Source organism: Salvelinus sp. IW2-2015, unplaced genomic scaffold (genome assembly GCF_002910315.2).
Source record: "Salvelinus sp. IW2-2015 unplaced genomic scaffold, ASM291031v2 Un_scaffold16521, whole genome shotgun sequence".
In the NCBI taxonomy this organism is placed as follows: Eukaryota; Metazoa; Chordata; class Actinopteri; order Salmoniformes; family Salmonidae; genus Salvelinus; species Salvelinus sp. IW2-2015.
This window is the reverse complement of record NW_019957625.1, coordinates 21,940-34,745: the sequence shown is the minus strand read 5'-3', so window position 1 is coordinate 34,745 and position 12,806 is coordinate 21,940. Positions and strand designations below refer to the sequence as shown.

Sequence of the window (12,806 nt, the reverse complement as noted above, 5' to 3'; positions counted from 1 at the left end):
ATCAAACTCAACTCACAAAGTGTCATCAGCTAGTAAATCACAAAGCTGATACGAGTTCTCCGAGAGGACAAAATACATTCGTGGGGAAAATAGTTACACTCCTGTACAGACGATGGCGGTAGAGAACTCTTGATGAACCGAAGAAGAACCAGGAACCAGCGCGCACATTTACTTCCTGTGTTTTCTGGAAAGTGTGTAGAGAGAGGTGAGCTCAAACAGTCAGTTTATCTGCAATCAGTTTTGTTTGCASACATATAAATGTTGATCTGTTTAATCTGTACATGTGTCTGGTCAGTAGCACCAGCTATCAGTTCGAGGTGATGAAGCTTATTAGAAATGTTAACTAGCTAGCTAAGGCACGGTTAGCGTGCCTCACCGTTTCATTTACTGTACTARCTAGCCAGTAGTAGCTACAGCTAGCTAGCAAGCTAAAGTACCCAGCTAATGTTTGCGATGTTTTTGTTTTGTTGTTGTTCCAGGTGAAAGGGGACAGTTGTTAATCATGGATATTCGACCAAACCACACCATTTACATCAATAATGTAAATGATAAGATCAAGAAGGATGGTAAGAATCACAGTGCATCTTTGTTCCAAGATCATGTAGCTAGCTACAGCGTTCCTTCAGAGCTAGATAGCAATTTATCCTCTTGTACTGGAGCTGTAGTAAGTTTACATAGATTTATGTGTCTTTGTCGATGAGTCTATAAGTAACAACAGTGAAGTAAYATTTGTTGTTGTTGCCTTCTAGAACTGAAGCGGTCACTCTATGCCCTGTTCTCTCAGTTTGGGCAAGTCATGGACATTGTTGCCATGAAAACCATGAAGATGAGAGGGCAGGCTTTTGTGGTGTTCAAAGAGCTTGCATCAGCTACGAATGCACTGCGTCAACTTCAAGGATTTCCTTTCTACAATAAGCCCATGGTAAGTTATTACTTAGTAGTTGTGTATGTCATTTTCACACATGGCAGTAGTACAGGGTGGTATTCATTACCGTATATGAGCAAAACGTTTTGCACCGTAGCAGCAAAACATTTTGCAATGAAAACGTGAGTTTCAGACACTTCCTCCGCTTTTCGGTCTGTTTTCTACCATTTGGTTTCTAGTGAATACGACCCAGGTCTGTGCTTGGCATACATYTGATTGTACTTGTCTCTTGTTTTCAGCGCATTCAGTATGCTAAGACAGACTCTGAGGTGATCTCCAAAATCAGAGGCACATTTGGGGACAAGGACAAGAAGAAGGAYAGGAAGAAGAAGGCTCAAGATCAAGTGGCCAATGTGGCCAAGAAACCAGCACTGGTGAGACTAGTATATCAAATTTTCAAATGTTATTTGTCACATGCGCCAAATACAACAGGTGTAGAACTTACAGTGAAATGCTTACTTACAAGCCCTTAACCAGCAATGAGTTTTAAGAAAAATAAGTGTTAAGTMAAAAATAAAAGTAACAAATAATTAAAGAGCATCAGTAAAATAACAGTGGCAAGGCTATATACAGGGGGTACCGGTACAGAGTCAATGTGCGAGGGCACTGGTTAGTTGAGGTAATTGAGGTAACGTAGAGGTAATAAACAGAGAGTAGCAGCAGTGTAAAAGGGGGAGGGGGGCAATGCAAATAGTCWGGGTAGCCATTTGATTAGCTGTTCAAGAGTCTTATGGCTTGGGGGTAGAAGCTGTTAAGAAGCCTTTTGGACCTAGACTTGGCGTCCCGGTACCGCTTSCCGTGCGGTAGCAGRGCGAACAGTCTATGACTAGGGTGGCTGCAGTCTTTGACAATTTTWWAAAGGCCTTCCTCTGACCRTCTGGTATAGAGGTCCTGGATGGCAGCGTGTCCCCAGTGATATACTGGGCCGTACGCACTACCCTCTGTARTGCCCTGCGGTCGGAGGCCGAGCAGTTGCCATACCAGGCYSTGATGCAACCAGTCAGGATGCTCTCGATGGTGCAGCTGTAGAACCTTTTGAGGATYTGAGGACCCATGCCAAGTCTTTTTAGTCTCCTTAGGCTTTGTCGTGCCCTCTTTACGACTGTCTTGGTGTGTTTGGACCATGATAGTTTGTTGATGTGAACACCAAGGAACTTGAAGCTCTCGACCTGCTTCATTACAGCCCTGTCAATGAGAATGGGGGTGTGCTCGTCCTCCTTTTCCTGTAGTACACAATCATCTACTTTGTCTTGATCACGTTGAAGGAGAKGTTATTATCCTGGCACCACACGGCCAGGTCTCTAACCTTCTCCCTATAGGCTGTCTCATCGTTGTTGGTGATCAGGCCTACCACTGTTGTCACTGTTGGAGTCGAGCCTGGCCATGCACGCATGGGTGAACAGGGAGTACAGGAGGGGRCTGAGCACGCACCCCTKGGGGGACCCCAGTGTTGAGGATCAGTGTGGCGGATGTGTTGTTACCRACCCTTACCACCCGGGGGCGGCCCGTCATGAAGTCCAGGATCCAGTTGCAGAGGGARGTGTTTAGTCCCAGGGTCCTTAGCTTAGTGATGAGCTTTTGAGGGCACTGTGGTGTTGAACRCTGAGCTGTAGTCAATGAATAGCATTCTCACATAGGTGTTCCCTTTGTCCTGGTGGGAAATGGCAGTGTGGAGTGCAATAGAGATTGCATCATGTGGATCTGCTGGGGTGGTATGCAAATTGGAGTGGTTATAGGGTTTCTGGGATAATGGTGTTGATGTGAGCCATGACCAGCCTTTCAAAGGACTTCATGGTTACAGACGTGAGTGCTACGGGTCAATAGTCATTTAGGCAGGTTACCTTAGTGTTCTTGGGCACAGGGACTATGGTGGTCTGCTTGAAACATGCTGGTATTACATACTCAGTCAGGGACAGGTTAAATGTCAGGGAAGACACCATTTGGTCAGCGCATGCTCAGAGTACACGTCCTGGTAATCCATCTGGCCCTACGGCCTTGTGAATGTTGACCTGTTTTAAGGTCTTACTCACATCGGCTACGGAGTGCGTGATCACACAGTTGTCCGGAACAGCTGATGCTCTCATGYATGTTTCAGTGTTGCTTGCCTCGAAGCGAGCATAGAAGTCGTTTAGCTYGTCTGGTAGGCTCGTATCACTGGGCACCTCTCGGCTTTGCTTCCCTTTTGTAGTCTGTAATAGTTTGCAAGCCCTGCCACATCCGACGAGCGTCAGAGCCGGTGTAGTATGATCCAATCTTAGTCCTGTGTTGACGCTTTGCCTCTTTGATGGTTCGCCGGAGGTTATAGTGGGATTTCTTATATGCTTCCGGGTTAGAGTCCCGCTCCTTGAAAGCAGCAGCTCTACTCTTTATCTCAGTGCGGCTGTTGCCTGTAACCCATGGCTTCTTGTTGGGGTATACGCTACAGTCACTGTGGGGATGACGTCATCAATGCACTTATTGATAAAGCCAGTGACTGATGTGGTGTACTCCTCAATGCCATCGGAAGAATCTCGGAACATATTCCWGTCTGTGCTAGCAAAACAGTCCTGTAGCTTAGCATCTGCTTCATCTGACCACTTTATTATAGACAGAGTCAATGGGTCTTTTTGTATGAGTTTTTGCTTGTAAGCAGGAATCAGGATAGAATTATGGTCAAATTTGCCAAATGGAGTGCGAGTGAGAGCTTTGTACGCATCTCTGTGTGTGGAGTAAAGGTGGTCTAGTTTGTTGTTTATTCCCCTGGTTGCACATTTAACATGCTGGTAGAAATCAGTTAAAATGGATTTAAGTTTCCCTGCATTAAAGTCCCCGGCCACTAGGAGCGCCGCCTCTGGATGAGCGTTTTCCTGTTTGCTTGTAGCCGTATACAGCTCATTGAGTGCGGTCTTAGTGCCAGCATCGGCACATAGGCTATATATGAATGCTTCCTAGATGGCATCCAATTCCCTATACTATATATTATAGTTAGTCTTTTTGACCAGAGCCTATATGCCATCCTGTACGCTTTTGAATGTAGTCAGTCATTTTACTCCAACGCGATTTTCATATTTTTTGTTGTTGTTTATCTTTTATCTTAACAGGGATCAGCCAGCACAAACAACGCTCCAACAACCATGCAGGTAAGCCTTTCTAGCCCTATCAAGTATAATAACCTAGAATGTTAAGTGAACTTGTTCATTTCCCTTTTGCTGAGTAAACTCCGCTTCATATACATCTCAGTGGCGTTGCGAGTGTACCTACGACTACAAGTCGGTATCAGTCAATATTTGTACCTTGCACCTGTGTTCTTTTTTTTGGGTGCTGCCATCTGTAGTTTACGATTTAAAAAAACTAAAACATTTTGTGACGTCTGTCAAATTGCTCTGTGTAATCCACTGTTTTCCAATAGAATATGAAGTTGGTGACTTCAAACATGCACTACTGTGCGTTGCTTCTAGAAATGATTTGATGCTAACAGTGTACCTGTGCTTGTCCTGATTGTTATAGAGTTGTCAGTGGGAGTTGGAGTCCATAGTTTCTGATAAGAAATTGCACTCTTTGCATCTCCTGCCCCCCCCAAAAAAAATATCAGCCGTGCAATGATGTGGCTGCTCCTTCTCCGTTAACAAACAACAGCCCCCTTGGCGGAGGTGGTGTAAAATAATGCTGTTTTCCAAAAAAACGGCGGATTGCAGCATCCAAAGAATAGAACATAGTTACACAGGAGAAACACGGGTACAAGGTTCGCATTTAAAGTATCGACTGATACCGACTGTAATAGGGGTACACTCCGCCGACACTCATCACAACTCAACTCCATTGAGATGTATATGGGGTTGTGTTTACTCGGCAAATGTCCCTTGTGAGTGACTGACTAAATCACTAGTGCTGATGGACTCTCTCTTTTAATAAGCGCAATGTTGCAATGCCTTGTATTCTTGCAAAGATCTCTCCTCTCACTATTTTAGGAACATTTTACTGTTTGATGYGCCCTGTTTGGATTAACGGTTGGAGTGCTACAGATAGTCTGGTCTGCTTATTGACTAAGCTGTAAAAAAAAAAAAAGTTTTATGGGGAGGTTTTATGTGACAATTAGACTGATTTCTTTTGTCTTTTTAGGTTCCAGACAATCCACCCAACTACATTTTATTCCTTAATAACCTGCCAGAGGAAACTAATGAAATGATGCTCTCCATGCTGTTCAATCAGTGAGTATTGAATGATCTTGTTGTCAAATGAGTAAACTAGCCTAGATGCCCGATTTGCATTCATTCAACTTGGGCAGCAATTGTTATTGAGTCTGGCTCATTAACTTGTGAAATATACAGTGGTAGCTTTATATCAGTGTTTCTTAAACTATGGGTAGGAGCCCTGGGCATGTGAGAGAGGTGGGTTGTGAGTTATAATGGAGGGCGATTTGGGTCACAGGAGGACGGTCAATTTCTCATTTGGGTCTCGAGCTGAAAACGTTTAAGAACCTCTGCTCTATATCATTCACATTTCAGACTTCACCATTGCCAGGTGGTGAAGCATTTTGATATATTATATTTTGCAGCATGGCAACTGGGGCTCTGTTCAAGAGGGTCCGAAACTATAGAACGTTCAGATAGAAATGCATTGTGTAGAACAAACCTGTTTGTCTGCCATGTAGAAAAGGGAGATCACGTCAGCTCTATTCATTACATTTCTGATTTCTGAACATTTCTCTCAATGCACTCATGATTTCATTTTTTCCCCTCATAGATTCCCTGGTTTCAAAGAGGTGCGACTCGTCCCTGGCAAACACGACATCTCCTTTGTAGAGTTTGAGAGCGAGGGCCAGGCGGGAGTGGCCAAAGATGCACTGCAGGGCTTCCGGATTACGGCCCAATGCGCCATGAAGATCACTTATGCCAAGAAGTAGTTCCCACGATGACGTCACTGGACAGGGGACACATATTGGACTCTGGGTTGGACCCCCTGATTTTTCCCCCCTTCGTTTTTATGCATCGACTGTGGAATCTCCCAGGAGTTTTCCTAGTTATTTTGACTGATTTCTGTGCAGTCACTGTGAGGTGGAGTGTGAAGAGAATCCTCTAAACATCGTCTCTATTTTATATGGCACCGTAATAAAGGACTTTTGTGTAACTGTGGCGCCTCAGATGCTTCCTCTGACATGTTCCTAATGTATAGCCCTGGTCCTGGAGGCCCCAAAAGGACAGTTGGTGATTGTAGACTCAAGCCCAATAACATGTAACAATGTAGTGTCGTAACATCCTTACTCTCCGCAAACATGAATGTGAAATTGTTTTCTTTGCAAATTCACATTGGGGATGCTAATCATTGGTCCTGTGATCAAGTGAGCAAATTGTTATAGTTTCCATCCCAGTCACGTAAAAATTATGGTCAGATTTGCCAAATGGAGGGCGAGGGAGAGCTTTGTACGCGTCTCTGTGTGTGGAGTAAAGGTGGTCACATCCCCCCCCCCCCTCTGGTTGCACATTTCACATGCTGGTAGAAATTAGGTAAAACGGATTTAAGTTTTCCTGCATTAAAGTCCCAGGGCCACTAGGAGCGCTGCCTCTGGATGGGTGTTTTCCTGTTTTCTTATGGCCGTATGCAGCTCATTGAGTGCGGTCTTAGTGCCAGCATCGGCTATATGACTTATGGTCAGATTGACCTGAATACAGTTATTACAGCTCAATATAAACTTCAGAAACCCCTCTTGCCAGTTCTGTTGTTGGGTTCAGCATCTGGGCTCTCCTGCAGTCATTAGCCCAAAACAATACTTAAAAGTGTCTGGATTGACTTCCTAAATTTGAATTGGAGGTTAATACAAAGCTCTTGGATCAGCATTCCCAACAATAGTAAATTCACTACCATTCATTGACTGTTCAATCTAATCTAGCACTGTCTGCCTGCCTTCGTAATACTTCGGCATCTCAACTGACAAGCACATCAATAATAGTGTCTACGAATATATAGTCAGAACACAACGTATTGATCAGATGTCTGATGAAAGCTTGTGCAGTCAATGGGTTCAGCAATTTCCAAATGAACAATTATACCTTTGTCATCAAGTTGTATATGTTCCCTGGAGCAATAGAGAGAGAGAAGGGTAAAATGAGAAACAGATTTATCTGCCAAAGATTTATAAAATGGGATGGCGTCACGACGAGTCCAGATGTTCACTGCTTTTGATAATCGCATGCTGTGATAAAGTGCCTCGTGAAGATAGGACACATTTTCCATTGGGGGGGTCTCTGGTAAATGGTCCAACTGGTTTAAGATAAGATACTATATGTCCCAAATGGCACCCTATTCCCATAGGGCTCCAGTCAAAAGTAGTGCACTTTTTGGGTAATAGTGTGCCATTTAGGACGTGTGTCTGGATATTGATCTGCTCCACTTCTAACTGGTCTGCTTGAGCTGTAGTACTATATTCTGCTCTATATTAGCACTGACTGGCATCAAAGAGAGCCATTTCCCCCAAGCTAGTCCTCTACACGTGTCCCRATGTTTTACTGTCAGGGTATTTTACCAGGCAGGTACCACACAAACATACACACTCAGTTGTTGGCTCAAAGTGCAGGTCAAGATAGGGTGCAGTCACACTGACCGATGGTTTGGGTCCCACACACACTCCCCCACTAAGGGACTCTGGATTTCCTCCCACACATACCTACACTGAGTGTACGAAACATTAGGAACACCAACTAATATTGAGTTGCACACCCTTTTGCCCTCAAGGGCATAGACTCTACAAGGTGTCCATGTTGACTCCAATGCTTCCCACAGTTGGCTGGAATACCTATGGGTGGTGGACCATTCTTGATACACACGAGAAACTGGTGAGCGTTAAAAACCCAGCAGTGTTGCAGTTCTTGACACACTCAAACCGGTGTGCCGGTGTACTTTCCCATTCACAATCTGAATGGCACACATACACAATTCATGTCTCAAGGCTTAAAAATCCTCCCCTTCATCTACACTGATTGAAGTGGATTGAAATGAATAAGGGATTATAGCTTTCACCTGGTCAGTCTATATCATGGAAGAGTAAAGAGTTCCTAATGTTTTGTAAACTCAGTGTATATTATCTAACCCTCTATACCTATAACATCTACACTGCTCAAAAAAATAAAGGGAACACTTAAACAACACAATGTAACTCCATGTCAATCACACTTCTGTGAAATCAAATCAGCAGCTCATCCAGGATGGCACATCAATGCGAGCTGTGGCAAGAAGGTTTGCTGTGTCTGTCAGCGTAGTGTCCAGAGCATGGAGGCGCTACCAGGAGACAGGCCAGTACATCAGGAGACGTGGAGGAGGCCGTAGGCGGGCAACAACCCAGCAGCAGGACCGCTACCTCCGCCTTTGTGCAAGGAGGAGCACTGCCAGAGCCCTGCAAAATGACCTCCAGCAGGCCACAAATGTGCATGTGTCAGCATATGGTCTCACAAGGGGTCTGAGGATCTCATCTCGGTACCTAATGGCAGTCAGGCTACCTCTGGCGAGCACATGGAGGGCTGTGCATATATCCTCCTACACTGCTGCTGGCCCTGCCCGGTTCTAAACGGTAGCCTCAGGTAGATATTTTCTTCAAAAGTTCGAAGAGTAGAATTGATACAAATGTCATTTGCTAGAGCTGTGACAAATATTACTATATTACTGGCTGTGCTAAAGTTCATACTAACTCTCCCGACTCAATTACTGAAATGCCTTCTTTGGTAGTCTCCCCGAAAAACAGCATCCACAGGCTGCAGCTTGTGCAGAACAGAGCTGCCAAGGTCTTCACAGGAACCGGAGATCTGCCCACATCACCCCATTCTAGCCTTCTCCACTGGCTACCCATCCAATTCAGAATCAACTTCAAAACCTCCTGTTAGTCTTCAAATCCCTTAATGCTTCTGGTCCCCATACCTCAGTGAACTCCTCAGCCCCAAACAGTCTCTCACGTCACTCAAAGCACGCCTAAAAACAGGTGCTCCCACCCCTACAGCGCCCCCAGAGAGAAGCCCCTCACTGCCTTTAAAGTCTTGAACTTAACGAAATCTTACTTTCTTTCTATCGATCTTTTCTCTTAATTTTATCATATCCGTCTGATGCAATACTCTCTTTGCCATAAAATCTGGGAAATATGAAGGTGATACGATAATTTTAAGTGATATTGGTGTTGTCCTTTCACCAGTCTACAGTTAGTAACCGGACATTTATGTATTGTTACGCTATGTTTCTTTGTACTAAGGAGGTACGGAGACCGGCTGGCAATCCTATTCAGTGCTTGTGTGGATGCTCAGGCCTCATACTTAAAGTCGTTTTTTCTCTTATTGAAAATGCCGCTAACTCATCCAACTGGAAAGAAAAATCCTGCCCACCCCCACAGGACCCCAAATTAGGCCAACTGAGAAGGAAAGATTGGTTGAGTGTAAAAGGACAACACCATTTTCTGGCTCTTTTGAAGATCAACAAAAAAACTTAAGATACCCGTAAAGAATTTGGGTCAAGCCTTCTAGAATTTAACCTTGGCATGTTTTTTAAATTTGACCCAAACGCAGCGCAATCTATAATTAATCCTAAATATATATCCTATAACTATTCTAATAGAGCCTTCTCTCGTGAAATTATTGTTAATTTTAGATCGTGAGCTGTACCAAAATGAAGAAAGCAATCGCACAGTCTATGCATAGCCCTGATCTATCTAGATGGTCAGCCTAAACAAATGGATCGGAGTGTAAAAACGCTAGGAATTGTTTCACAAAAAACCAATTAATGAAACTACTGGAGTAAAGTGGAACTACCTCCACACCATCTAAGGGTATCGAGGCCAAGTATAAAATAACACAGGGAAGATAGTGTTCCAAATTTTACTTTGGGATTAGTAGTAACCATGTTTGTGAATAAAGCACTATCATCAATTCTTGCCTCAAAACACTTTTTTTAGGGGGGAGCTTAAATCTTATTATTAATTGTGTACTTTTCTTTTGTGGAATAAATGTGTGTGTGTGTTGGGGGGGGGAAGGGTACGACAGGGGTTACGATGCTCACAAATAACACACATATTGATAATTCAAATACTATTGTATATGCTCTGGACAATACCACCCAATGCTACCACTTAAAAAAAGAAATACTTTCCTTTTGTTAAGTACGCAAAAACACCAAAGAGCATTGAGATCACCAGATCAGAATGCCACATAAGCCAAAATGTTCACTACCCACGCCCGATATCCCTCCAACCAGTCCAAACTTATGTCTCCATTCCCCTATGCATGACGTAGAGTGACACATGCTCTCCCAAGATCCAATATTAAAAAAGTGTTAAAACCCAAAATTCATAATAAATAAATCAATATATATTAGTATAAAGTAGATTTTTTGATAATGGTATAGTAATATATATATTTAATAGACATGAGTCCTTTCGGAGATCCCCAAATTAATCACCGTTTATAAATCTCACCCTCAAGATGTACAGGTAGTTGGTTTCCCCAAAAACCTCCATAGCGACGCCAAGTAAATATAGAAAAGAGGCTTCTAGGTAATGGGTTTACGCAATTCAATCTTGGAAGATTCTCCACCAACCCCATTAATTCATATGATAATAAGCCCTAGTTGGCCACATAAGTCAAGGTATGAAAGCTGACAGTAAAAAACACACACTTAGACGCTCAGGTAACTCGAACATCCTTTCCAATCTTGTGTTCATCCTGCCATATCACCTTCCTCCGTTCTTCTTTGTCTTGTTTCACCCATAGTTACTATGTCCTACGTTTCTCATCCCTTACTGAAGAGGCCTCGCATCTCCGAGACCCGTCCCACCCAGTACCCAGTGAGCGGGGCCGTACAGCCATGAGCGCTAGCAGTAGTGATCACCGATCCATCTCCATCCCGCTATCTCTCTTGACCTATGCTGGACCACATGACGCCGCAATCTCCAAGCACGTCTCGCCCCGCTCTGACCCCACAGCTCTACTACCGCTCTACTTTCCTCGTTTCGATCCTATATGCCACTGAGAACCCCAGGACGTGGCCGTCAAAGCCCCAATAGTGCTTGACCAGGATCTTGGGCCCGTGTGAGCTTTTGGTATCAATGGTAGCGCCTGGCTTACCGACAACAAGAGTCTTGTCTACTGCATCTCCGGAAAGCGGAAATCCCCTCCTCCGTTCAACTGCACAAGAAGCCGAGAGAGCAGGATTGTGACTCGATCTCTATGGGTTGCTGCTACCGTACCAGCTGCTACTGCTGGCGCCATACTAACAGCTCTCATCTCAACTGGGCCATGTGCACTCTCCACCCCACACTGATCTACCAGGGACAGAAAAACTCACACGAGAGCTGGCCTACTGCGTGACGAGAAGACGCGGTGGCAACTAGCCATTTTCCTAATGGCAGCTCAAGTGCTCTATCAACACACTGTTGGGCAGGTTCCTGAGCATAACTGTCCGGCGGGGGACGAGAGCGCCAAGTGCATGCGGACAGGAACTCGGGGCTCTCTGAAAAAGTCTGTCAAATGGTATGCAGTCGAACCCCACCTCTGCAAACGCTTGAGTGAGGCACATCCCTACGTCTTCCTGCAACGCAACACCAGAAGAAATAAATAGAAAATGCGACAACGCAGCCTCGAGACTAGCGGCCCCTTAGTGCGCTGAGCACCTGATTATACTCCACACGATCCCCTGGTTACCAAGTTAATAGGTTAGATACCACAACGTCAAAAATACAGCCAGGGGGGAATTATGTCTGGACATTGATTCCACACATTTCCACTCTGGAAGGATCGCAAAAGGGGTGTGAGATAAATAAGATTAATGCATAGTAAGGCCTGTTTTGTGCTAGTGAAGACCAAAGAAGGGTCCACGCTCGTTGACAGCAGTATGGGGCTGAATTCTGAAGGCAAAAAATGAAAGATAGCTAATAATAGCGATTGTGCTAACCATAGTTATGATCAGATAGTGACCAAGAGGGTATATCATAATAATCAGGGTGGGTAGAATTAATAAATAACTTTTACGATGAAAGCAAAGTGAAAGCACATGTTCTTTTGGGAACAATTGTTAAGCGCATGTGACGCTCTTAATCAAAACACATGCAACCTTCAGAGAGAAGTGTCTTGATTACACTCGATAGGCAAAAACTGCGAGTCTATCGAGGACAGCACGCAGCTTGTATTGTGGAAGGCCAAAGCCGCAGAAAGAGGGATTACAGGAGTAAATAACTATAGAAATAAAACGGAACGTTACACGCAAGGGGCTCCAGTGGGCGGCTACCTTTTCGAAAAGGTTATGTGGAAGTTCTCTCTAAGACAGGAACCATATGACTACAGGCTCCTCCTCTCCAAATTGTCCTGTATTTTAGATGGTAATTCCGGACTCATTGGCCTCGCGGGCATGTCTGATTATATCTCTCGGACAACCTCACATGTCGTGTCTGGCCATGAAGAGCGCATCTTGAGGAAGAGAATTACGTGAAAGTTTGTAATGAATTAGAAGATATTCTTCACCAATGTGGAATCCCTCAACAGACGGAGATGTGCAGGGAGATTTTGAGAAGGATTGTTCGATATCACGTGCCTTAGTTATGAAGAATCCTGAGTTGAGCTAATGAGGGTTCATGAGTGTGAGGTGGTCTATTTCAATCAGTCAGGTGTTTCTTAGGACAAGAGAAAACTAGAATCGTTAAGCTCTATAATACACATGGTTTGGAAGGATGAAGATATCAACTATACATAGTTCCTCATTAATATGAGTAAACCACAAAGGCCGCCTGGCATCGTCTCCGATGGTCCTTCATTTTAAAATATAATAAAGAATCCAAAAGTAAAAATGAGAGCATATTTATGAATCGCCTGAAGAATGCTAAAAATGCTCGTGCTCGCTCGGGCACAGGAAATAAGGTTGTTGGAGTCTCTCCTCCTTT

The 12,806-nt window shown here is 44.2% G+C and overlaps 2 protein-coding genes and 1 pseudogene across 3 annotated transcripts in view; 2 read left to right on the top strand and 1 right to left on the bottom strand.

Moving 5' to 3' along the window:
• Window positions 1–108, bottom strand: part of LOC112080822 (kinesin-like protein KIF16B) — a 35,664-nt gene extending 35,556 nt beyond the window's left edge. The window contains exon 1 of the mRNA XM_024146740.2: window positions 17–108. The gene's annotated coding sequence lies outside the window, so the exon portion shown is untranslated. The remainder of the gene's footprint in view (window positions 1–16) is intronic.
• LOC112080823 (U2 small nuclear ribonucleoprotein B'') lies at window positions 109–6,031 on the top strand. 2 transcript variants are annotated; one of them, XM_024146755.2, is made up of 7 exons: window positions 109–205; window positions 480–566; window positions 750–922; window positions 1,165–1,299; window positions 4,006–4,044; window positions 5,024–5,112; window positions 5,648–6,031. In XM_024146755.2, the coding sequence occupies exons 1-7, from the start codon at window positions 133–135 to the stop codon at window positions 5,805–5,807; spliced, it is 756 nt and encodes a 251-aa protein (XP_024002523.1). In that variant the 5' UTR covers window positions 109–132; the 3' UTR covers window positions 5,808–6,031. The 2 variants fall into 2 exon arrangements, with proteins under 2 accessions (XP_024002523.1, XP_024002524.1); XM_024146756.2 differs by lacking the exon at window positions 109–205 and adding an exon at window positions 216–317.
• A 4,618-nt stretch (window positions 6,032–10,649) lies between these two features.
• Window positions 10,650–12,806, top strand: part of LOC112080818 (prokineticin receptor 2-like) — an 8,414-nt pseudogene continuing 6,257 nt past the window's right edge.